The sequence below is a fragment of the Leucopleurus acutus genome (genome assembly GCF_964270905.1).
Source record: "Leucopleurus acutus genome assembly, chromosome: 11".
In the NCBI taxonomy this organism is placed as follows: Eukaryota; Metazoa; Chordata; class Mammalia; order Artiodactyla; family Delphinidae; genus Leucopleurus; species Leucopleurus acutus.
The window spans coordinates 44,511,387-44,536,407 of NC_139152.1; the positions used below are offsets into that span (position 1 = coordinate 44,511,387).

General features: G+C 56.2%; 1 protein-coding gene across 1 annotated transcript; it reads right to left on the minus strand.

Moving 5' to 3' along the window:
* Positions 1-2,498: 2,498 nt before the first annotated feature.
* Positions 2,499-23,382, minus strand: ITGA5 (integrin subunit alpha 5). Its single transcript, XM_082849864.1, has 30 exons — positions 23,122-23,382; positions 16,531-16,661; positions 15,039-15,154; positions 14,783-14,903; positions 14,514-14,575; positions 14,379-14,424; positions 13,988-14,113; positions 13,717-13,761; positions 13,532-13,575; positions 11,740-11,796; positions 11,500-11,552; positions 11,055-11,263; positions 10,582-10,773; positions 10,315-10,360; positions 10,042-10,143; positions 9,790-9,845; positions 9,500-9,654; positions 9,060-9,197; positions 8,861-8,928; positions 8,363-8,513; positions 8,188-8,280; positions 7,963-8,042; positions 7,736-7,816; positions 7,518-7,623; positions 6,833-6,985; positions 5,840-5,926; positions 5,616-5,729; positions 4,918-5,019; positions 4,243-4,365; positions 2,499-3,606 (listed from the first exon to the last, which is right to left on the minus strand). The coding sequence occupies exons 1-30, from the start codon at positions 23,340-23,342 to the stop codon at positions 3,523-3,525; spliced, it is 3,162 nt and encodes a 1,053-aa protein (XP_082705990.1). The 5' UTR covers positions 23,343-23,382; the 3' UTR covers positions 2,499-3,522.
* Between the last annotated feature and the right edge of the window lie 1,639 nt (positions 23,383-25,021).

Consider the following 25,021-nt stretch of genomic DNA (forward strand, 5'->3'; position numbering starts at 1 on the left):
GGACAGTGGAGGCAGGGAGGAAGAGGTCGGTAGAAGGGCGGGGGGACTGGAGTCTTGGAACAGTCTAGGAAAGAGCAAGGGGACTGAAGACTGGCATTCCTGGGTTCTGCAGGGAATTTAGGACCATAGGGCTAATTAAGGTACAGGAAGTTCAAGTTCCTGTTTCTGGGCCCCAGCAGTCTCTTGTCCTCACTCCACTGATCTGGTTTGAAAAAAAGATCTGTTTCTGCACCTGCCAAGATGCTCCAGCTCAAGGGCAAGTGAATCCTGGGGGTGCTAATGCCTTGGCATTGTTCTGATCCAGAGACCCAGAGATCTCAGGGGACTGTGGCCTTGCTGCCCGAATCTGGCCTTGGGGGGAGAAGGTAGGGTCTCCGAGCCCATCAGAGGAGGTCCTCTTGCTCCAGAACCGACCTACCACCATGCTGTTCGAGCCTAGTATCACAAAGCCTGCTTCTCCCAGACCTTGTTATCTACCCCCCCTTGCCTCTTCCCATTCTTTCTCCTGGGTGGACTCAGAGGACAAACCAGAGTCAGCATCAGGCCTGGCTGATCAGTGATAGAGACCCCTTTGCCCTCATCCTCGTCCATCCTCCCACTCTACCCCCAGGGACTCTGAGTTAGGGAGGTCTTAGAAGAGGGGTTCCTTAGCTCACCAAGGGGAGGCAGCTGGCTGGAGGGCGGGGTGACCTTGCAGGCAGCTGGAGGGGGACAATGTGTGGGATGAATTCATTATTGATGAGCCCTGCACCCTGGGCTACTAATGAGCCCAGGCCGGCTGCTCTAATTGATGTCAAGAAACTTGAGACCCCCAGATCAGCTTCCCGCCTGCCAGCTGCCTCTCCTGAGCCCCCTCCCCCTTCTGTGCCCCCAGCTGCTCTGTTCCCTTCCCAGGGCCTCCTTTCCATCTCCACTGACACAGACGAGGCTAGGACTCAGGACTTCCCCTTCCCCTCTTGTCCCTTTGCATCACTCAAGTCTCAAGATGGGAGGCAGACAGGCTCTGGAGGGGCTGGGAGATTGGGAAGGGGAAACAGACCAGAGCCTGAGAATTACAGTTCAGGGACAGAGAGGCTGGTGCTGGGTTACCTCTGCAGCATTGCTGAGCCCAAGGAATTCTCATCTTGTTTTGTGCATCCTCGGGAGAGACCTTGTCACTCTCTGAGACTCAGAGGTACAGGCACTATACAGACACACCCATGATACTAGGCCAGTACTCACAGCCCACTTCCCCTCCTCATTTCCTCCTCATAATCGTATAAGAAATCTCAGATTTGGCCCCTGGAGTTCGGCTGATGCCATTCCCACCCATCCCCCGAGAGGGCGAGTATGGGATTTCCTTCCTGGAGAATTCCCAGTGCTTTGTTATGCCACAGCTGTCATCCTCGGAAATACTGCGTGTCTCTTTGCCTCGTCAGGTCTCACCCTGCCTGTCAGTCCCTCTTCATTTATGGGTTCTGGGAAGAAGTTCCCAAGTTACAGAATTATCAAGACGTCACAGATTGGAGTGTGGAGCGGGCTTGGCCTCCTAGGAGAGATATTTTTGAGATCACGTGGGTACTGATAGGCAGGAGCCTAAGTTAATAAGAATAGCCCTGTTGATGGGGGAAGAAAGGTGAGGAGGACCTCATTTCCTCCCCTCCCCAAATTCCCATGAATTTGTGGCTATGCTGCCCTCTGGTGGCTGAACTCTGGTTTAGCAGGACATGAACATCTTTGCCTCTAACGATCCCGCTAGCATTTCAGCACCCCTCTCTGTCCTCTTCCGGGATATTAGGACAGTCCTAGAGGAGACAGAGGATCCTGAGGGGTTCCCTCACTCTGGTTTCTCTTCAAAGACCTCAAGGCCATGTTGGTTAAGCATGAGGGCTTTCACAGTCAGGCAAGGCTGAATCTGAGTCTGTGACCTTGGGCAAGTTACATAACTTCTCGGGACCTCAATTTCCCCTTGTGTAAATGGGGTTAATTGTACCTACTTCACACATTTAATTTCTATCAAATTAAATGAGATACTGTATGTAAACTATTTAACACTCCCTCTATGCACCAGAATACAATGGGCAATGAAAACAAAACAAAAACCCAGCTGGCTTTCTTCTGATTTAGTTCTGCGGCCTTTTCTCGAAACCCATTTCATTATTCTGATTTAGGAAAGCCCAGGTGAGTCTCTGGACCATGTTCCCCCACCTTCAACTTGGACCTCCCCCTTTGTATTCTTCCCTAACCCTCAAACCCAAAGAGAAGGGATTCCGCTCCCTTCTCTCCTGGAGGTGTTGGGGCCAGATCTGGCGGGGGCTGGGTGACAAGCAGAAGAGTCAAGCCTTTCTTTCACCCCTTCCATCATCTCTTTCACTTAAGAAAAGGGAACCCCCAAACTAGTTCCACAGTTGCTGGGGGTCATACTCTTGGCTCCCAGTGGAAAGAAGCTGCAAGAAACACAAACATTTCCTACCCACCAAGCGGTCTGGTTCCAGGAAAGTTCTGGAAAGAGTGGGGATAGGATAGATTCCAGCTCTGGTCAGTGGGGGCACCGGGCCGGGTTTATTGCACTTGCAACAGAGTTTAAATAAGTCCCGGGTGTCCGGAGCCAAGGTGAAGGGAGGGTTGGGCAGGGAGAGGAGGGGCAGCGTCAGTGCAGCTGGCGGGCAGAACCCAGATCCTGCAGGCCGGGGGCAGCGGGCTCCCCCTTTCTCCAGGGGACTAGTAGGGCCTGTGTCCGGCCAGTGTTAAGGTTCCAGATCTGTTGCCATCGTGGCCCCTTCAGGGTCCTGGGCAATTCCTGACTTCTCCTGAGTCAGAGGTGGATTGGGCCTCCAGGCCCAGGTCTGGAACAGGCTCAAATGTAGTCCTGGATCTGCCTAGTTAGGTCACCAATGTCTGAGTCTGGGTCCCAGATCAACCCCAGGCCCCAGGTTCGATCTGGCCCTGTTAGAGTTCTGATTCCCCTTGCAGCTGGTTCTGGGCCAGCGTGGATCCTGGTGTGGGATCTGTCCTGAGCGGGGCCTGGGGCACCATCCACGGTTATTGTTCCTTGTTGGCCCACCGGAGTGGGGGCTGTCCAGAGCTGCCATGTCTCGCTCCCCAGGTTCCAGGTTCTTAGCTGGGGGCTTCTGGCAGGGCTGAGGACAGATCTTTGCAGGCTGGAGCTGGACAGGAAGTCCTGGTGGCACGTCTGAGCCGGAGAACTGGGATTGGATCCCCCAGTTCTGGTTCCAAGTTGTTTTCAGGAAACTCTCCAAAATGCAAAGGCTGCAGGGAGGCTGGGGCCTCTGTCCCTGGATCTGAGTTCCCCCATCCATGAGGAGGGCATGTGTAAACGAGGGTCCTTCACAGTGCATGGGGGGAGGGGATCCCCAGCTCCGCACCTCCCGGCTCTGGCCCTTCAAGTATGTCTCTGGGCTGGGGAGAGGAGCTTCTCCCTGGCCCTCAGCACCTTCAGGAAGCACCCAGCCCCCTCCCTGTCAGTAGACTGAGGGTGGGGGGACTGGACCTTCAGGATTGGGAGTCTGGGATCGGGAGAAGTCAGGCATCAGAGGTGGCTGGAGGCTTGAGCTGAGCTTTTTCCATGGCGGTGCCGTATGGGAGGGAGCGTTTGAAGAATCCGAGCTAATGAGGGGAAAAGGAGGGAGAGTTGAGTTACTCTGGTTCCCCTTTCTCCGCAGATCTTATCCCAAGGCGGGATGAAGATGACTCTAGTGCTTCCAATCTCCCCATCTTGCAAAAGTGGCCCAAATTCAGGCTGTTAAGACCACCTCTCCAAGAGGTCCAGTGGGTTAAGAGGGCTAAGGTTGGGGGTGCTTTGGTGCCATAAGAATGCCCCCAGTTCAGCCAGAGACGGCACATAGGTGTGAAGTCAAGTTCTAAGTCTCATTGCCTAGTAGTGGCTGCCTCTCGAGAAGGGTTCTGAGGCTACTTCTAGGGTATGAACGATCAGCGATGGCTGCCATGGCTTTCTGGAGGAAGTGACAGCACAAATGCCACATACTGGCCACTTGGGAGTAACACTGATTTTGAAAGTAGAAATAAACTTATCAGCTTGAGTCAGGAGAACTTTTTCTAAGCTAGGGGCTGTAGAATGAAGGAAAGGATCCCATAGGCAGTGTCCAGATGGGATGCCCGTGGCCAGGGAGAGGTGGGGACCTGTGGCTGGAGAACTGGTCTGGAGGCAGACGCTTGGGACTGTGCTGCCTCAAGGGCAGAACCTGGTGAGAGAGAGGCCAGGTCAGGTAGGATGTGGCTGACCTTGTAGAGGATATAGATGAGCAGACCTAGGAGCAGGAGGCCAATGAGGACGGCTAGAATAATGATCCACAGCGGGACGCTGTGGCTGCCTTCCGCCTTGATCCACTGCACGGCTGTGGCCACCTGGGGAGCAGGTCAGGAGAGGTCACTGAAAAGCCGTTAGTTCTTCCCACCCTACACTTGGCTCCCACTTGCCACTGGACCTAGACCCACCTTTCCCCTTCCGTCTTGGGCTAACAGAATTCTGATCTTCAAAATTCAAATTCCTAAAATGTGCATTATTGTCTCTTACTGTTGGGCTTTCACACCTGCTCGTTCCCTCTCCCCAGAGAACATTCCTTTCCTGACTGGTTAGCCTGGTAGATCCTATTATCCTTCAGGTTTTGCTTAAACATCCCTTCTTCCAGGAAGCCTTCCCCGACTCTGCAAGCCTGTGTTCAAGTGTCCCTATGATGTGTTCCCATAAACATGCTGGCACTTGTCACACTGTCTTCTCACTGCCCTGTCCATCTTGCTTATCACTGTATTCCCAGGACCTAGCACAGTGCCTGGCACACAGTAGATGCTCAATCAACATTTGTCACCATAATCAGGCCAGCCCCCGTCGCATCCCAGTGCTAGCGCCAGGCCCAGCACTCCATCTTCCTTGGCCCAGACCTCTGGCCCGGGACTCACCTGCAGTTCCTTTCGGGGAAGCTGCCGAGGCAGGATGCGGTAGGGCATCTTCAGGGCTTCATACACAGCCTCACACTGCAGACTAAATGGCTGGTGTTCCCGCTGTGGGTGGTGGAAAGGTGTTCAGGGTGGCCTCTTATGGTATCTAGGAGGTCACTGGGCTCCCCATGGTCTGGCTCTGGTTATGATCTTTCCCTATTTTGGAATCATTCTCTTCTGAATCTCTCTCTGTGTTCCTTATATGAGATAATAAATGTGTAACTGAAGAGTTACAATTAGATGACAGCATGTTCAATAGAAAAAGCATTGTTTTGGAATCATGAATATGGGTGAAGCACCCAGGATGACGCCTGGCCTATAGGATGCACTCAATAAATGACTGCTCTCTACTGTTCCTACATCTGCTTGCCTCTCTGTGATGGATATGTCTTCCGTCCCTGTTTTCTATCATTCTCTGCCACTGGTCTCCCTCCCGCCCTGCCTCCTCTGAATGGGCCAGGAAAGGGAAGCTGTCGGTCCCAATGTGGCCACTAGGTGGCGCCAAGGACACACAGCCCTGTCCAAACAAGGGTGAGGGAGGGGAGCGCGGCTGCCTGGGTCCCAGTCACCAAAGCGGGTGGCTAGGGCAGTGGGGAAAGGAGCGTCAGTCCAGGCAGGCCCGAAGGTCGGGGGTCAGGACTGAGGTGAGGCTCCCTCACCTGGAGGAAGGTCTTGGCCCAGACGCGGAAATGCAGTAGCAGACTTCGGCTCTCTTGCCGGTGCAGTGGCCCCAGCTCGCAGCGCAGCCGGAAACACTCGGCCTCCGGGCATTTCTGGGAAGAAAGCGGAGGCTTGAATGCGGCGTTCCGCCCTGCTGGTGGCTCTGAGGATGCAAACAGATACTCAACGCTTCGACCCAGACCTCATTCCCAGGAGGACTTACCAGGATCTGAGGCCCTGAGGAGGCAGGGCTCCGGCCTGGAGCATCCCGTCTTTGCAGCTGGTGGTGCTGGGAACCCTCGGGATCCAACTGGAAGAGGAAAGGGACCATTAGCTGCCTCTCTCACCTCATTACAGCCTCTAAGTCAGCCTGCCTCTGGGGTCCAGAGCAGCTTCGACCTGGTCTTCCACCCATACAACTGACCACCTCCTGTGGCAAGGCACCGACCTCAGCACTGACATACCGAAACGGGTGAGACTTGATCCTTGGCGTTTACAAGGAGGAGATGTCAATAGATAATTAGGGCCCCGTGCCTGCCTTGGGGCCTTTGCCCTGGCTGTCCCCTCTGCTTGGAATGCTTTCTCGAGTCTTCACACACAGGTTCACCCTTGCCTTTCATGCCTCAATTCACCTGTTCTCTCCTCAAGAGGTTTTCCCTGATGCCTCAAACAGGCTCCCAGCCGGGACCTGCCCTGCCCCAGCATTTTAGCACTGCACTCTCAACACTTTTCAATACCTGTTTCTCTCTCTCTCTCTTTTTAATTTTTATTGTCTCTTACCCTCCACTAAAACATAAGCCCCATGAGAGTGGGGGCCTTGTGAGTTTTGTTTGGTGCGATCTTTCCTGAGCCTGTAACATGGCTCAGTGCATTGTTGTTTATGTGTAAACGAGCTTTAAAACAGGCACTGGGGCCCAGGCGAGCGGCTCTGAGGAAGGCTTTCCGGAGGTGGTGGTGCCGAGCTGGGCCCTAGGAGTACGCCAGGGCAAGACGTCAGGGAAGGATACTTCAGGCAGAAAGACAGAAGGGCAGTGCATAAAACAGTCTTTTCCCCTCCCAGGGTCTCAAGGTGTCTGTGGGCCTTCGGACCCCCTTCCAGTGGCCTAAGTCCTAGCTCCAGGCACACCCTACTTGGCTCTTCTAGTTTCCCGGCGACCTTCCCCAACCACCCTCGACTTGGTCCCCTCACCCCCAGGCCAGTCCCCAGGCCCCTCACCTCTAGGCCCTGTGGGTTGGGGGGGTGACTGGTGGTACAGTTGCTGAGTCCTGTGACCCTGGTCACGTAGAGGAGCTGCTGACCTTCCAGAGCCTGGGGACAGCTGAGCTCCAGCACGCCCCGGCTAATGGAGCTGGGGCCCAGGTTGATGAGCTGAGGAGAGGAGGGCACAGTGATCATGGGAAGGGAGGCAGTGATTCTGCCCTGTTGAAACCCAGGTCCTGGTGGCCCGCTCATGCCTGCTGCGAGTCTCCCATCTCAGGAGCGAGGGAGGAAATCAACGGGCAGAGGCGAAATCCTCCCCAGCCAAGCCTCCTGGAGGAGGCGGCTCCATCCTCCCCCCCCCAACTTTTTTTTTTCTTTTTTTGCAGGAACTTAGCTCCCCAACTAGGGATTGAACCCGTGCCCCCTGCAGTGGAAGCGCGGAGTCCTAATCGCCGGACCACCAGGTAAGTCCCCATCCTTCCCTTCTAAGTTGCTCAGCTGGCCAGTCTCTCACACTGATCTGCCCAGGACTTTCCCTCTCACTCCCCACTCCCCCTCTCTTGCTCTCAATCCCTCAGGCTGGTCCCAGCCATCTGTCACTCATACAGCTCCTCCTTCCCTGTCATTCATTCTAGTCCGGCCCTCCACTCCCAGTAGCCCACCTGGGGACCAGGGCCTCCCTGCCTCTGTCCCTCCTCACCTCATACACATGGTGGACAGCAGGGCCCACGTCCCCCTCCTCCTGCGGCTGGTCTCGGGGATGCCAGTCGGTCACTGGGAATAGCACTGCCTCGGGCTTGGAGACACTAAAGAGGAGGGTGGTTTAGAGGACAGTGGAAGGTACCCCATCCCATATGCATCCTTTCCTAGAAGTCCATCTTGCCTCCCAGAGAGCCCCATTTTGCCCGGGGAACTGACCCGTTAAGGGAGACCTGGGCCTGAGCTTCCACAGAGAGCTGGAAGGAAACCACTTCGCTTTGAGAGTTGTTGAGATTCTTGCTGTGGGATGGAGGAGAGACTCAGGTGGTGCTGGAGCCCAGCCAGGAAGAATTTCACCTGCACCAGACTCCGCCCCTGCCCCACCCTCCTCGGCCCCGCCCCAGCCTGAGGCACTCAGCCTCAGCCTGGCCCCACCCACTCCCTACCTGAGGATCTGGAAGTCAAACTGGATGGTTTTCTTCGTGTCCCTGAGGTGCGGGACTGTGAACCGAAGGCCACCCCAGAGCTGGAGGACAGGGAGGGAGGACAAGGGGGCTGTTAGACTGGGCGTCTGCCAAATCCCAATTGCAGCCCTCCTTCCCTATGCCACAGCTCTGCTCAGGATGAGCCGGTCACTTTCCCTTGGGTCCTCTCTCCTGTCCCAGACTTACACTGGCTCCCGCCTTCATGGGGTTGCCCAGGTCACACACCAGCAGGCGGCTCTGGTTCACAGCAAAGTAGTCACAGCTCAGGCTGGAGAAGTTCTGGAGGTGGGGTGGGTGCAGGTAAGGCTCTGGTGTCCCTGTGGCAGGATCTCCCAAGCCCTGCCTAAGAGTCCCCTCTCACCCCTGGGTGTCTGACGAGTCCTGAGTACTCAGCCTCCGGAGGGGCCGTGACGCGAAGCTCTGCCTCGTAGGCGCCGCCCTCACCCACATTCTGGGCATGGAAAGTGAGGTTCAGAGAGTTCTTGTCGCCCAGGTACACGTGGTTCTGCTCCCTGGAGGGGACACACAGGGTCAGGGACGCTGGGGAATTAATCCGCAAACCAAGACAATGGGCCATAACAATAATAGACACCGTTTACTGAGTTCCAACTCTATGGCAGGCACTAGGCTAGATGCTTTATGTAGATTAGTTCATTTAATCTTTCCCCAAAGCCAGAGAAATAGATGCTCTTATTCTCACTATACAGATGAGGAAGTTGCATAATTTCCCAGGGTCACACAGCCAGCTAATACGTTCCTACTCTACTTTTTCACATGCCAGGTGCTTCCAAGCTCCATGTGTTCTGCTAGGAGACCTTGGCATCTGGAACCCCCCAGCTTGACGTCAGCCTTCACTTACCCAAACACTTCCAGCTGTAGGTCTGGCACACAGATATTGTCTTCTCCACAGTCCAGCAAGATCTGAGCCTGGGGAGCAGGACAGCCTTGAGAGGGGGAGTTGCGACCCCCTCCTAAGCTGTCGGCTCCCCCCTCCAGGGCCCCACCCCTAGCGGCCCAGGCCCCTCTCCTCCCGGCCCGTCTCCCCACCCTGCCCTCACCTTGTCCTCTATGCGGCTCTTGCTCTGGTAGTGTAGGACTGGCCGAAGGCCGTGGCTGTCCACAGGGGCTTGGGGGTCCAGGGAGAAGTTGAGGGCGATGTGAATCGGGGAGAGTTTGTCTCGAAACTCTGACTCGTTCTGGGGCCGGGGGAGAGGGTTCACAGATTCAGGGGACACAGGGGACTTGGTCCTCATCCTCTCACATCTCCCTCTGTCCACTCAGGACCCTCCAGAATTCAGGTGTCCAAACTTGACCATGCTCATTGCTTCAGAGGCAGCCTGGTTCCCAGCTCCTCCAACAGAAGGGCCCCCTTCCCCAGCCTCCCAAAGTCCCAGGCCCTTCACTGGAATCTCCCTGTCTCTTTCCCTTCATGAGGGGCACCCAGTTCTACGTGGCCACTCTTCCCAGGCCAGTCCCGACCCTGCCCCCGGGCCCATACCCTGAGGTAGATCTTCATCTCTCTGCAATCCTCCCGAGCCCCGTTCTGGATGAGCAGGGTCTGGGTCAGGGTGGCCTGTCGGGAGGCCAGGAACAGTGCCCGCCGCGCTCCACCCTTCTGCTTCTGCCAGTCCAACTGGAGCTCCACCGTGAAGCCTGCAGCCGGGCACATATGTTAATGAGCATCTGCCCCTCCCTTCTAATCTATCCAGAGAGAGAAGAGGTCCCCGAGTCCCCAGCCCCTCCATCCCCATCCCAGTGCCTGAAAGGTTCAGGCAGTCTCTCCCTCACCGATGGAGTCAGGAACGTGTTTTCCAGAAGCATTGAGGCAGAAGCTGAGATTGATGCTGGAGGAAGACCAAAGGGAAAGCTGGTGTATCCAACTGGAACAGGCATCCTATTCCCTACCTGCCTCCCAGACAGACCCAGACTGGGACAGTCCCATTTGTCCACTTCCAAAGACCTGGTCTCCCTCCCCACTTCCAGGCACAGATGAAGCACCCCCAGACTCCATCCCCGCAGTCTCCTGGGCACCCCACTCACCAAGACGCAGGGTTCCCCCCCAAGCTGCAGCTATGCTCCTCTGGGTTGAACATGGCGGGAAAGATGGTGAGGGAGGCACTGGCAGACACGATGGGGCGACCCCTGCCAAGAGTGGGTGTGGGGTCAAAGAACTAAGACTCCTCAGGAACCTGGGCACAGGAAGCTGACGCCCAAGCCCCAGGATCCCAGTCTGTGCACTTCCCCAAACTCGGCCCTGTTGAGAAATCCCCCAGTTCCCACGTCTCCCAGGCTGCCCCCTGCCCAAGTTCATACCTGTACACCACAGCCTTGTCTACACCAAAGGACCCCACAATCAGATCTGCAAGAAGTCAAGAAACTACCCCTTACAGCAAGCCCCAAATCAGAATCCTTCCCAACCCCTTCCAGTTGCATTGTTCAAGGAGGCCGAAGTGAGGGGACACCGCCATCTGGTGGCATCATCCTAGAACTGCACCCAGGAGCTTAGGAAACTGCATTAGAGGGGCTAGGGTTCTGAGACCGGGGAATTCTAAGGTGAAAGGGGCCGCTGGCACAACTCACCAGGGTATCCGTTGCCATCCAGGTCTCGGCCTCCTCGAAGGGCAGAGCCAAAGAAGTCCGGCGTGTGGCCAGCTGCCCACAGGGGCAGCAGGACCTGGGAAGGCTTAGAGGCCAGGCCCCCTGGGCCCCCAGGGAATACAAACACCACTCCCTGCTGGTTCTCCCCACCAAAGGCAGCCCCAACGGCTACATCTGCAAGACACACAACACACAGCAGTCAGCAAGCCAGGAATCCAGGAGTTCAAATCTCTACCATCAGACCCCAGGACCCGGGATCCTATTTTCCCCATCTGTCATTCCCAGTATTCTAACCTCTTCAAGCCCCAAGATCCAGACTTTGGGATTAAAATCCACACACCTCCTGGAGGAGTCACTGGGGGTCTTGGGTATCTTATCTGACAGCCATCTCTCCCCAGATCCCTTCTGACTCAGGCCCCCACTCCTCCTCAGCAACTTGAGCCCACGGTGCTTACCATTGTAGCCATCCTGGTCCAGGTCCCCCAGGGGGGTCAGGGAACTGCCGAATCGACCAAACTCATCGTGGCCAGTGAGGGTAAGGGTGGGCACGGGCTCCATGCCGGCCGGTCGCTGCAGATAGATGTAGACCCTGCCCACCTCCTGCGGCCGCCCGTCGGCTGTCCGCTCCATGAGCAGGGGCGCCCCCACCAGCAAGTCGTCCAGCCTGAGGGTACGGGAAACCTAGTCATCCTGAGGCCCTGCCTTGCCATGTCCCCTCCTCAATCCCAGAGCCAGGAAATCCCAGGCATCTTGCATCCGGGCTCCTTCCCACCCAAGTGAGAGACCTGAGGTCTTCTGGTCTTTGGTTCTCAGCTCTCTCTTTGCCCCTGAGCCTAGGGAATGCAGGCAGGTCCCATCCCTACTCCTCGTCCTGTGCTGTGCCCCTTTCCCACTACTCACCCGTCCCCATTGATGTCTGTGGCAGCCACTGCATAGCCAAAGTAGGAGGCCATCTGGGAGGGACAGAAGGGCAGCAGTGGGTCAGAACTAGGGGGTCAATCAAAAGGGCTATGAGGGGAAATCAGGGACTCCAAGGAGCCTGAGAAGCTGGGCTGAGCTTATGGGCTCAGGGCAGGGGCTTGGTCGGCAAAGGGCCAAGCTGGGTTGTGTGTGTGTGTGTGTGGGGGAAGGTGTCCTCACCTGTTCCCCTGAGAAGTTGTAGAGGGACCGGATGTCTGAGCCATTAAGGATGGTGACCTGGGGACGAGGAGATATACCCATTGGTCCCAGACTCCCAGACCATCCCATGGGTACAGGATACCCAGGGGCAGGCATTCCTTGGAGACATAGAGCACTTGTCTCCTAGTTCCCTCCTTTGCTTTGCCTCACATTCCCATCTCTATATTGAGTAGCTCCATCCCAGGGAGACTTCATTATTTTCCTCCATGTCACTTATCAACTACTACTGACAGATTTCGTACTTATCTGTCTGTTGTGCCTGTCTACCTACTAGAGTGTCAGATAAGTGAGGGCAGGAGCCTTGTTTTGTTTTTTGCTTTCTCCTCAGAGCCTAAAGTAGTGCTTGGTGAGCAGCTGACACTCAATAATTATTAGCTGAAGGACATCCACCAGCCCTCCCAAGTCACAAACACTCATGGCTCCCCCGACGTGCCCCCCTTAGTGATGGGCCCTTCCGGTCCCCTGAGGCTCTCGACTCCCTGTTCTCTTCCCCAGTCTTGCAGCTGTTCCTCTGGTGTGAGCCCTCCCCCAGGACTGCTGGAGAGCCCCCTGGCCTCCCCCTGCCTCGGGCTCTTCCTTCCCCTCAGCACCCTTCCCCCATGGCAGCGGGACCGATCGCCCTAGAGCCGGTCTAGGAGGGATACGTCTGGCTTGGAAATCCCTGGTGGTTCCCTGAAGCCATGGCCCAGTCTCAGCTTCTTGGCTGGTCCTCTGACGCCCTGGAGAATCTGGCCCCAACCTATCTGTTTTTGCCCAACCTCTCTTTAGTCTCCTCATGCCCAATCAGCCCATGCTGAACTGGCTTGAATTTTTTGCCTTTCCTTCCCTGCCTCTTCTCACGCTCCCGCCCAGGATGCTCTCTTTCCTCATCTCCACTGGTCTTTCATAGGACATTTTCTGATCCATCCCTGCCCTAGAAAAGAGGTTATTCTTCCCTCTAAACTGCTATATCATCTTGACCACTTTTCTGAAATTTATCCTAGCGCAGAAAGAATGCTGACTTTGGAATAAGACAGGTCTGGTTTTAAATCTCTATCCAGCCACTTACTAACTGGGTGATCTTAAACAACTTACTTGGTCTCTTTAAGCCTCAGCTTTCTCATGTGTAAAATGTGAATGGTAATATCTCCCCTGATAAGCTTGTTGCGAAGAGTAGAAATCATGAGTGGACAGTGCCCGACGCACTGAGGGGCTCGTGTATAGGAGCTGCACCTTCGATTACAATCACTTGTGTGTCTTGTCTTACATACTTGATTAGAAGCGCCTTACAAGATGGGGTATGATGTCTTATTCATCTTCTTATCTCTTACCTTGCCCTCATAAATGTTGGTAATTGAATGGACTCCTATAGCGTTCTTATCTATATCCTTTTTAAAGCACTCGCCATGGTCTAATAATAACAGCTCCAGTTGTACACTGCCTCACAGTTCGCTAAGTACTTTCACGTGCATTATCTCACTTCATCCTTACAAGAGCCTTGTGAGGTCAGAACTATTATTATACCATTATAAAGAGAAGAATGAGGCTCAGAGAGGTTAAGCAGACTCAAGGTTTTTATGGAATGAAGTGGGGTAGGAATAAATCACAGATTGATTCATCCAGAGTGAGTACCAGAACTCAAACACTGGTCTGACCCAAGAGCCCGTGTTCTGATCCACTTTTTTCACCCCCCCAAACGGCCATGCATGGTTCTCTGTGATTAGCCAGGGGACGGGAGAGCAGAGGAGGGAGGGAGAGTCAGGCTGGGCCTTACGTAACCATAGGTGAGGTTCCCTTTGGGCACGCCAGCAATGAAGTCTGTAGAGGGAAGAGAAAGTTGTAGGCTAAGGGCAGGGAAAGGGGAGTCAGACAAAAATGTAAGTGTCTCAGTCCCTGTGGCTCCGGGTCCTGGGTCTCCATCTGCCCCCTCCCTTGGCCCCAGCCTGGGGACACACTCACCTTCTGTGTCATCACCACTGAATTCACCTACAGCCACAGAGTATCCTAGGAGACAGGGTGGGCGGATATTAGGATTCCTGCTTTGGGGACCCCTCTGTCCTGGTCCATCCTCAATCCCTTCCCCACCTTCGTAGTCAGCCTCCACATGACACATAGGGCAGGAGGCTGGGGATGCCTGGGTGGGAGAAGGGAGGCGGGGTGGGGGGGGTGAGCGAGGACAGGGGCCCCTGAGGTGCTCCCCCTGCAGCTCCCACCCCGTTTGCTCCCTCACCCAGGTAGCTGTCATCGTAAATGGAACTGGCCTGGCGAGTCTGCAGCTGCCCCCGAACTGGGTTGATCAGGTACCCGGGGTAATAGGATTCTGCAATCTGCTCCTGGGTGGCGGACAGGATCTGGCCTGGGGAAGGGGATAAGGAGGGGATGGCTGGAGGAGGAGGTGGCAGGGATGGGGGCACTGGGGGCTGACTGGGTAGGATTTCAGAAGTCTGGTTCAAGGAGGGGAAGCTTGAGGAGGGTGGTGGGAGAGGATGGGTAAGTCTCAGGAAAGGGAGAGGAGAATTGGGACGGGGGCAGAGGAGGGAAGGATGGTGATCTCGGGCTGGGAGAGGGATAAGAGGCCAGGTGCGGGAGACAGATGCAGGGATAGAGGAGGAAGGGCTTACCTTGCCAGAAATAGCTCCCTGGTCCGCCCAGGACCACACGCCCAGTCTGTGGGGGGAAGGAGGTGAGTCCACATCTGGTCCTGATTCCCCTGCATCCAGCACCCACAGCCACTCTCCTCCCAGATCCCTCCTCACCTTGGTGAACTCGGCACTGAAGCCCCCTTGGCAGTAACCCTGCCCTGCTGCCCGGCTGAAATCTGCAAGGGGAGAAGGTGGTGGGAAGGAGCTCCACACAGATGGGTCAGGCAGGAAAGAGCAGGAAGCTTGGGGAAGGAGAGGGGAGAGGGGGCCAGAGAAAGGACCTCTCTGGACCAGACAGTGAGCATCAAGGCTGATGGGGGGCGGGGGACCGTGGGGATTCACAGAGAAGGCAGACTCAGGGCTCGTGCCCCCTCTTGCCCTACCTGAGCGGCACGGCGCATACTCCAGAATCCGGGTGAAGTTGTCTGTGGAGAGGTAGCAGGTGCCCACGGGATCGCTCAGCGGCTCCTTCTCGGTGCGCCAGCTGTAGAGGGGAGCACAGGCCTGGGAGGGCCCAGGAGGAGGGGGGTCCAGGTTTAGTCCAACAAGAACTCTCTTCCCCGCCTCCCCCACTGTGCTCCGCTAACCGCAACCATTGCCCCTCCTGCCCACCATGCCACTCAGCTTGCTGGCCCTCACCAAGATGGAGGAGCCATGGGCTCGCACCGTCGCTCCGAACCACTGCAGGGACTTGTACTCCACAGGCTCCTCTCCCTCGAGGCTGGACGGCGGCGAGGACTCCAGGATCCGAGAGCCTTGGGGGAGTGAGAAAGGGGAGTCATGCCAGCAGTGGGCAGCTGAGCCCTAGAGCAGCCCGTGCCCTCAGCCTGGGGGCACCCAAGCACTTGCAAGCCCTGAGCCCATGACTCATGGGAGGGGGAGTGGGGAAGGTCCTTACAGTCTGCCCGTTGTAGCCTGACTCAGCTTCCCCTGCACACGTGCACACAAGCCCATGTGCACACATGTGCACATGCACATGCACATGCACACGCACACAGAACCTGGAGTTTCTAGAGGTGCATTCCCCTGGTCCGCCTGCCTCCTCACCCAGCTGGGACAAGGATGCTTGTGGTGAGGTGGGGAAGAATGGCTAGTTCCTGAGAGGGCTACCCTCTGGCTGCACTTCTCTGTCTGTACCTGGGCCTGTGTCTCTAGCAGCACGTGTTCTATGTCCTTGACCTTTCTCACGTCACTGAATCTCTGCCCCTCGTGTCTGCCTGTGTGCGTGTGTGCATCTGTCTGTCTGGCTGTCTCTCTCCTTCCAAACCCTCTCTCCCTCTATGGGGCATTCTTTTTTATTCCTCCGCTTCTCATCCGTCTTCCAGGTTTTAAAAAGAAATCGGTCGGTTTTGTGCTCTTACACCACCCCTCCCCCACCGTCTCCATCTTTTGATGCTCTCCTCTTTTGTCCCCTCACCCCAGTTTATCTCTGGAGCCACACTGCTCAAGTTCATGTCCTCGCTCCACCTTCTACTAGCCGTGTGACCTTAGTCAAGTTACTTAACCCGTTTCCTCACCTATAAAATGGGGATAATAACACCTCGCGCCATCGTTGAAAGGATTAAGTGCGTTAATATATGTAAAGTGCTTACAACAGTGCCCAGTATATAGCAAGTGCTCTTGAAGCGTTAGCTGCTGTTATTATTCTTTCTCAGCCTGTTTCCTTCCATCCCTCTCTGCATCTACTCCGGACCTTAAGCTCCTTGAGGGCGGGGCCTTAATCATGTTTCAATCCCCTGCAGTACCAGCACAGAGCCTGGCACGCATTATCACTTAGTCAGTGCTTAGTTAAATGAATCGAATAGGCTCTGTGACTCTCCCTGTCTTTGTCTGTGTTACTGCCCTGGCCTCCCTGAGTTGTGGGTGATTCAAGGAAAATGAGAGCCACATGTTTCTGAATCATGCCCGCCCTCCTTGGGCTGGGCTGGGCTGGATCGGGAACGTGGTGTGAGTGCCACGGGGAGCCGCTGCACCGCTGCACGGAGCTGGAGCCCCAGAGCCTCAGAGCACGTGGCCGGGGAACTGGTCAGGCTCCGCCCCTCGCTCCAGACCCCACCCGGGCCCCGCCCCCTAGCCTCAGCCCCACCCCTTAGTCCCTCCCTGAACCTCCCCGACCTACGAAGAGGGTTACCTTTGCTGTCAAATTCAATGGGGGTGCACTGTGCTGGGCTGGTGCCCCAGGGGCAGAGGTAGACGGCACCGCCCTGCAGCACTCCCGGCTGGCTGGTGTTAGCCTTGGGCGCTCCCACCAGCACGCTGACCCTGCGGAGGGGAAAGGAGAGGCAGCTCAGGGGGGCTCCTAGCTCTTCTCCAGTCTCCCCAGGCGGGAAGGACCCAGGCCTCTGGGCCAGGGTCTGGGTGGGCGTGGCACAGATGCCCCCCGGGTTGTATTTATATCTCAGAAGATGCCACAGATGCCAGAGGCCCAGGCCGGAGTCAGGCGGTCCCCATGTGCCGCTGTCACTAACACAGCCTCTCCCGCCTCCCCCCACTCTCTCCCCTCCTACCTTCCCCTGTCATTAGAAGGAGGAACCAGAGTCAGTTCTGGCAAGAGGCCGGGGCCAGAGCTTCTCTATCTCCTCTATGGACCTGCCAAGACTGGAGATGCAGCCCCTAGAACCCCAGGGTCCTCTTACCTAGCCTATACCCTCTCCTCCCAAGCCAAAGCCCTTTTCTGGGCAAAACCCAGGCGTCCAGCTGCCCAGCCCTGGGGCATGTCAGAGGAAAATGTGAGTCTTGGAAACCAGGCAGTAGAAGTGGAGAGAGGAACTGGAGAATGGTGAAAGCAAATTGTTCCCCTGGGCCTGGGCGTGGACCTGCTCTCACCCTGGGCTCTGGTGGGACCTCCCCATCCTGGCTGGGTCTCTGTCTCAGCCTCTGAACCCCTTTCCCATACACCATTGGTCAGAGTCTGAACTCAGATCCGGGTCTTCTTGGGTCTTAGTTTTGGACACAGTGCCTCGTTCCCCCGAGACGACGAGGAGAAGTTTGCCTTTGCTGGGGGTCCTATGTAATGGGGTGGTGACAGCTAAGGTCCTGGATAATTTTGCTGCCTCTGGCTCTGCCTCTATCATTCCTGGGTCCCTTGCCTCCAAGACCTCTGTGCAGTAGTCAGCCTTCTGGGCTTTCTCCTCCAGAGTGTCCCATGAGGCTGCATCTGGCAGCCGGGGCAACTGAACCGGTGTCCCTGCCAGCCGCCAGCCTCGGCCTCTGCTCTCCTCCCATAACTGGCTCTGGCACTGCTTCTCCATCTGTCCCTCTGCCCCTAGGACTGCTTGCTCTCTTGGTTTTGGTTTTAGGGACCCCCCTCTCTCTCATCTCAGATCTTGGGCTTCTCCATCTCTGTTGGTTTCTGGTCCCTTTCAGCTTTCAGCACTCCCAACACCCACCCTTTTCCCGATATTTGGATCCCTTCATTAGCCTTTCTTACCAGGAGTCCCCAAGTCGGGGATTACGGTAGAGGTCACAAAAGCGGGTGTGTGTGTGACGGGATGGGAGACAAGAGATACATCGAGTAGGGGTGGGGTGGGGGGTCCAAGAGGAATAGGAATGGGAGCACCAGAGAGAGCAGCTCCAAGGGGCTGAAGCAGAGAGTGAGGGCGGTCTAGCAGGGCCAGAGGGTGAGGATGGGAGAAGAAAGGGTCCAGAGGGATAGGAGGGGAGGCCTGGAGTGAGAGTTCCTGGAGTGGTGGGGGGTGGGGTGCCAGCCTCGGTTACCCTGGGGACAGGAAATGTTTACTGCCTGCGGCTTCCTGTCTGTTTCCAACCTCTCACTTCGCCGTTTGTCTCCCACCCGCCCGCCTGCTGGGCCCCACCCCTCTCACTCAGGCAGTACATTCAGTAGGGGGGTGGGAGCTGGCTACTCGGAGGCACAGTGACCTGGTTGGCTGCCAGGCCTAGTAGGTGAGGTTGGTGGTGGGGAGAGATTGCATTGCCCCCGGGCTGGGGGAGGAGAGAGGGGTGCAAGCCTCTGTAGCAGAGGCAGCCGCAGAAAACAGCAGTGGTGCAGGGGTTCTGGGTCAGGCACTAGCTCAGTGTGGACTTGGGAATACCCTCTCCCTCTTCCTCTGGGTGAAGAGGTTGAACAGGTTATCTCAGTCTTCCGGAGCTCCCATACTCTTCCAGGAGAGCGTAGGGGCTTGCTTGGCCAAGGGACCCTGCTCCCACCCCCAATTTTCCCACCACTCCGTGGAGGGGGGCTGAGCCTGGGTGCTCCTGGGATGGCCTGAGGAAGAAGCTTGGAGTTTGGCAGGGCGGGCAGGTGAGAGAGAGGCCTTACAAGGCTTAGAAAGCCCACAGACTTGTGGGCCAGGGGCATATGCCATGGTTGCGTGAAGGTTCAGGAGATCTGGGGTACAGGCAAGGGACACAGATCCCGACCCAGACTTGCCCCGTGCCGCCCATGGCTTATACCTGAGGATGCAGTGGCCCTTCCTTCCCAGCTCCTCCAAGTCAGTCCAGTAACTAGTGCCCTCCCCTATGTGCCAAGAGAGGCGCCCAGTGTCAGGGGTGGCACGTCACATACCTTATCCTTATTCTCCCGCTCCTTATTCTCCCTAAATCCTACAGCAGTTGGGTCCTACTAGGGGTCCAAGAAGGTAACAATGGAGGGTCCTTGGGCTCTTTTCAATATTTCAGAGAGCCTAACGGAAATCATGCATTTACCTGATAAGGCAGCCCAGGCTAATTAAAACCTCAAGTGTATTTGCTTTGGGCCGGAATTATATCAACTTCTGTGGGGAACCTAGTTATCTCATATTGGTCAGAAGCTCTGATTGGCAGCTATAGACGTCTTCTTGTTCTAATTTTTGGTGGATAAAAAAAAAAAACAGGAAAAAGGAATGAATTATTCCTTCCTAAATGCAGCTTGGCAGATAAACTCTTCCAAAATATAGAGACCAAGGGAAGAAATAAATTGCCGTAATTCATTTTGAAGCCTCGGAACTCTGATGTTCTAGAGCTGCTTCTTGGAGACACAGGCTGCCTCAGCACCGTGGTTTGAAGACTTTCTTGTCGATGTCTCAGGGCTGCCACATGGAGTGAGCAGAGGCCAGTTCGGTCCTGACACTCCTCTCCATCTTCTTTCAGAGCAACCTTTTTTCTCTGTTTTTTTTTTTTTTTTCTTTTTTGTGGTACGCGGGCCTCTCACCGTTGTGGCCTCTCCCGTTGCGGAGCACAGGCTCCGGACGCGCAGGCTCAGCGGCCATGGCGCACGGGCCCAGCCGCTCCGCGGCATGCGGGATCCTCCCGGACCGGGGCACGAACCCGTGTCCCCTGTATCGGCAGGCGGACTCTCAACCACTGCGCCACCAGGGAAGCCCTTTTCTCTGTTTTATATAGAATGCCCTGATAAGATATCATTTGAATTGAAAGAAAGAAAGGAAGGAAGGAAGGAAGGAAGGAAGGAAGGAAGGAAGGAAGGAAGGAAGAAGGAAAGGAAGAAGGGAAGGAAGAAAATAAAAAACTGTAACAAAAAATACTGCTGACCTAGTCCCATGTCCTCACTGTACAGATGGGGAAACTAAGTCCCAGAGAAATTAAGTCACATGTCCTGGGGTCACTCAGAATCCTTCTCAACCTAAGAACAGAAGCCAGGAATCCTGATACCTAGGCCACTGTTCTGGTCTACCCCGTTGCCAATTTGTTCCCTCCTCTCCTCGCCACTATCTCCCCAGCCAGGCTTCTGATTAACCAAGTTCCTGTTCAATACATGGTTACTGTTTGACTCTATTGGCCTGACAAGGTCGGGGGTGGAGAGTAGCAAGTGGACTGGACCCAGCTCCTGCAGGTCCTACGGCAGCCCTGGCCAGGCCAGAGGAGACACCTGGTTCTGGGTCCCCCAGTGTAGTCTCGAGGGAAATGCCTGGCTGGCTGGGAAGGAAGAGTTGCCTCCACTTGTGGCAGCTCCACATGTCGAAAGAGCTGGGCTAAGGCTGGTGCACCTTTCAAGCGCATGTCTTGGGTCAAGTCACTTCCCCTCTCCAAGACTTGAATTCTCTACCCATAAAATGATGGGTTGCCCTTGAATGGTCCCTAAACAAACTTCTAGTTCTAAACTTCTATGATTCCTGAAGCTTCAGTTCATAGACACACATAAAATGGGAGCCATAATGCTTCGTCTGTCTAAGGCAAGGATTTTTGTAATGATCCGACAGAAAAATTGATATGAAAGTGCTAAGGAATGTGAGGCACTATAATTACTATCACTGCCATAAGCAAATATTAAAAGTGAGTAAGAAATAGTGAAAATCTTAGACAAAGAACTAGGTGGTGTCCAGGGAAGAGAGAACCAGAAACAGAAAATAGCTACCTCATAAAAGTCCTACCTCCACGTACTGACCACCCTCCACGGACCAGGTGATTTTTATATATATTGTCTCGTTTAGTCCCCAGAACAGCCTCATAAGTTAGGTGTCTGATTTTCATGAGAAGACCAGGCTCCAGTATTTAAGTCTTAAGTAACTCAGCCCAGGTCACACAAAGAACAAGTAAGTGGTGAGGCCTGGACGCACACCCAGCTTGGCCTGACTTAAAGCCTGCCCCTTTCCTACTGTGTAACCTCTCTAGTGCTTACCCTGCCCTCTGATGCTGTTTCGGTTTCCACAGTGAGAGGTGATAAAGGGGGCCAAGAACACTGAGGCCCTCCCTCTCCAGAAAAGGCCCCAGGTGAGGGGCTACATTTGTCCCCGCAGGTAGGAGGGGTTGAAAGTCCCAGATGTGGTGGGGAGGGAGGTCACTGGGGAGGTGGAATGTTCCAAGTCCTATTCTAAGAGTGCTTTGTAGAGAGAAAATGAGAGGGGGAGGTGCACAAGCTGGACACCTGGGTTCTCTTGGGAGAAGAGATGAGCAGAGGGGAGGGGGAGGGGAAGAGACTGCTGGGTCCTGCTTTAGAAAAGGGCTTTTGGGACTTTAGGATCAGGCCAGGGGCCAGACAGACACCTAGGGAACCAACTGGGAGTATGTGAAAGTCCAGATGTTTCAGAGGAGTGTTTTAAAAGGGAGATGACACTCTTGTTAGGTGGGAGTGGGGGTGGGATAAGAGGAAGGTTAAGATACAGATAACTGGATACCCTATTGTGGGGGAGGATCCCTTCCCCTCCCTCACTCCCCCTTCTCTACCCCTTTAGGTTTGTGGTAAGGAGTTGCAAGGGGCCTGGGGGAGGCCGGGCCTGGCAGAAGCTCCAGGCCAGGGTGATGCAATGGGGTTTGGGCAGGAGGCCAGGGGGGTGGGGTGGGGGCTGGGTGGGGACCTTGAATAGCCCAGAACCAACAGCTGGGGCCTAACCATCCTCCAGACAAAGGAGAAATATGCCTCATACCCCAAGTGAATTACCTAGATTAACCCCTTTTCTCCAAAAATTAAAGGAAATGAGTAGAGCTCAGTTAACTGTATCATGTGTAGGAACAGCTCACCTCTGACAGAGGTCCTATCAAAGCTGGATACCAGGGGTGGTTGTGCTGGTGGCGATGGTGGGGAGCAGTGGCAATCTCAGAGCCCAGAGATGCAGAAAGAGGATTATTCCAGACATCGTGGAGGATCAGGCATCTGGCACCGGGGAGTCCCCGTCCCACCCCAGGAGCAGCTTCCTTCCCCTCTTACTCCCCCCCCCCCCACATTTAAACAAACACCCTTGTTCTGATGTTGCCTAGCTCGTTTCCCCAAGCCCGTGGGCTCCCCATTTTCCTGGCACACAGGGTCCGCTCTGCTTGTCACCCTGCTGAGCTGGGAATGGGGATCCTCCTTTGAGACTTCCCCGGTCTCTGAGGTCCTGTGTTCTGACGCTCTTGGGCCCTGCGAGCCCGCGTCTCCCCAGCTTCCGACCCCAGCCCCAGAAGTCCCGGTCTCAGCTCAGCTCCAGCCGACAAGCTACAGGAAATCAGTTTTTCTCTTCCTCCCAAGAGCTAGAGGAAGAGGGAAACCGCCCACCCCCCTTCACGGGCGCACACACACCCCTCCCGACACATCCGAGCGCCGCCCTTGTCTGAGCCAGCCCCCAGCCCCGGCGCCCCCCAGGACCAGGGTCCCGGGACTCTCCCCAACTTCCCGGATCCCCTCTTCTGAACAGAGATTGGGGGTGGCGGGCGGAGTAGGAGACCGAGGAGAGAGGGGAGGGAGCCGCCGTCCCCCTCCCGAGTCTTTCCCAGTCTGAGTTGAGGGGGGAGGGGAGGGTAAGGCTGGCCCCCATTTAACCTCCGGACCCCTTCAGCCTCCGACTCTCTTCTTACTACACACAGCTCATTCTGCTTCGACCCGTTCTCTCTCCGCACAATGGCCCTCAGGGGTCCCGGGGTTCCCCAGTGCTCCAAAATGCCCACCCTGGCCTCCGCGCCCCCTCTCCGTCCCCATCCGCCTCCGGTCCCGGCAGCTCTCGGATCTCAGCCAGAGACCCTCTGCTCTCCATTCCCGCGCCCTCCTCTCTCTTGGCCCCAAGACCCCGGCCCAGACTCCTCCAGCTTGCAGCTTCGTGTCCTCTCCCCACCCCACACGTCTCCCTGCTGATCGCTCTCAAACTCCTGGCCACCCTCCACGCCGGTCACTGTCCCCTCCCTACTCCAGCGCGGGCCCCCAACTCCGGCGAGGGCCCCCAACTCCAACCCTAGTCCTTCCAAACTCCGCCTCCCAAACTCAAGCCTTGGTCCCCTCCAGACTCCAGCCGCGCCCCCTGTCTCCAGGCGCGCACCCCCGACCCCGCCAGCCCGCCGCCAACCCTCCTCAACTCACCCGTCTGTCCCCGGCCGGTAAAACTCCACCGAGAAGCCGAAGAAGGAGCCCGGGGGCCCGGAGAGCACTGCTGGGGCCTCCGCGTCTAAGTTGAAGCCCCCGACCCTGGGCGGCGGCGGCAGCAGCAGCAGCAGCAGCAGCGGCAGCAGCCGGGATCGGCGCCGGGGGCCCCAGCGCAGCTGCACGGCGAGGAGAGGGGACCTTGGCGTCCGGCTCCCCATAGCACCCGCTCTTCCCTGTCCTGGGGCCACCGACCCGGAGCCGCTTCCTAAACCTCCCAGAGGCGAATGACTCAACGCGGGGAGGAGTTTGCCAAACTCCCGGCTGAGCCCTCCCCCCGCCTGCCGGGGGGGCGGGCGGGGGGGCATTCCTGGGTCCCTGGAACGCTGAGCCCGCGCCCCCCACCCCGAAGGGGCGTGGGGGGGGACGCACCTCTCCACTTCCCTCGCCCCAGCCCCAGCTGGAGGCCGGTTGTCTGGACTGGGTCAGACTGGGCTGCTTTGGGCTCTTCCCCCTCCTTCTCGCTGCTTCCCCCTACTTCCTCCCGCCTCCTTTCCAGATGTACAACGTAAACGCTCGGAAAAGGAGTCGGAAAAAGGGAGCGGAGAATTTCCTAATGAGGAAAGGAATCACCTCCGGAGGGCGGAGGGAGTCTGAATATGTGTGTGGGGTCTCCCTCACCAATTCAGGGAGGAGGCTTTGGGGTCTAAAGGCAGAGGAGACACCTCTGGCATCTGGCCAACTGGGATTCCCCCTTTGCCTTCCGGGGCCATGGGGTGCCTGGGTTCCAGCCAGCTGGATTTGGGACTCAGGAGTTGAGGTACAGGGTGCTCCCAGTCAGGCCGATCCGATGGAGGACCTACACCGGCTCTCCGCTCCCTGCCCCTCCCCCCGCCCAAGTTGCTAGAATTGAAAACCCAGGAGTCCAGAAATTTGGGGTTACTTCACCAGGAGGATTCCGGTCCAGGCCTCCCCCTTTCTTGGTTGCAGGATATGGAAACCTCTGCTGAGTCCCTTCCTAGAACCTGGCAGTTGACCAAGAGCCTGGTAGTGGGAGGGGGAAAGGGTTGCTTTGGCCCTTCAGTGTCTTCTTGATCAAACTGGCCTGATTCCTACAGACCTGGAGAATTGTAGGATGGGGTGGGGTGGTGTCTTGCAAAGGGGCCCAACCTTTAGCTTCTATTGTCTTTAGGCTCTGGGAGCTGGAACCCAGGACCCCATTCTCCCAAGATGCCCTGTGGATGTAGAGGAAGGGACTGTAGCAGGAGAAGGCAGTGACCCCCTGCCCATCCCTTCCCCCAGCCCTGGCTCTGTGTGATGAGATCACCTTTCAGGATTCTAGTCTTTATCTTAGTCTGGGGGAGGGGGACCAAGGGGCCTAGATCCTCTCCTAACCTCCTCTCCTTTCCAGCCCTCCTCCTGTCTTTTTCCTCCAGGACTCCTCCCCTTCCAGAATAATAATCCCCCGAATTGGAACCCTGCCCCTTCTCTTCTCCAGTCCCCTGCCCCACTCTGGCTTGGGGGACTCAGAATCAATGCTTTTTCCTTCTCCACGAGTCTCCTCCTCATTCTACTACTCTACTTCCTGTCCCAAATCGCCCGGCTGTTTTTTTAAAAGCCCCTCTCCAGAGCCAGCTGCAGCCCAAGGGAGAAGGCAGCTGGTCAGACCGTGGAGTGGTGCTGGCTCCCATCCCACTCTCACATCTGCAGGTCCTGACCCCCTCTTAGGCGAGGAACCCAAAGAATCTCTGGGTCAGGATCTTAAGCACAGCACTGCCGCGAAGGTAACCTCTAGGTGAAAACTACTCAAGCCAAGGGCTGAGACCCTCTCTGGGAGGAAAGAGGTTGCGGGCTGACTGCTGTATAACCCAGCAGAGCCTGTGTGTGTGAACCCAAATCT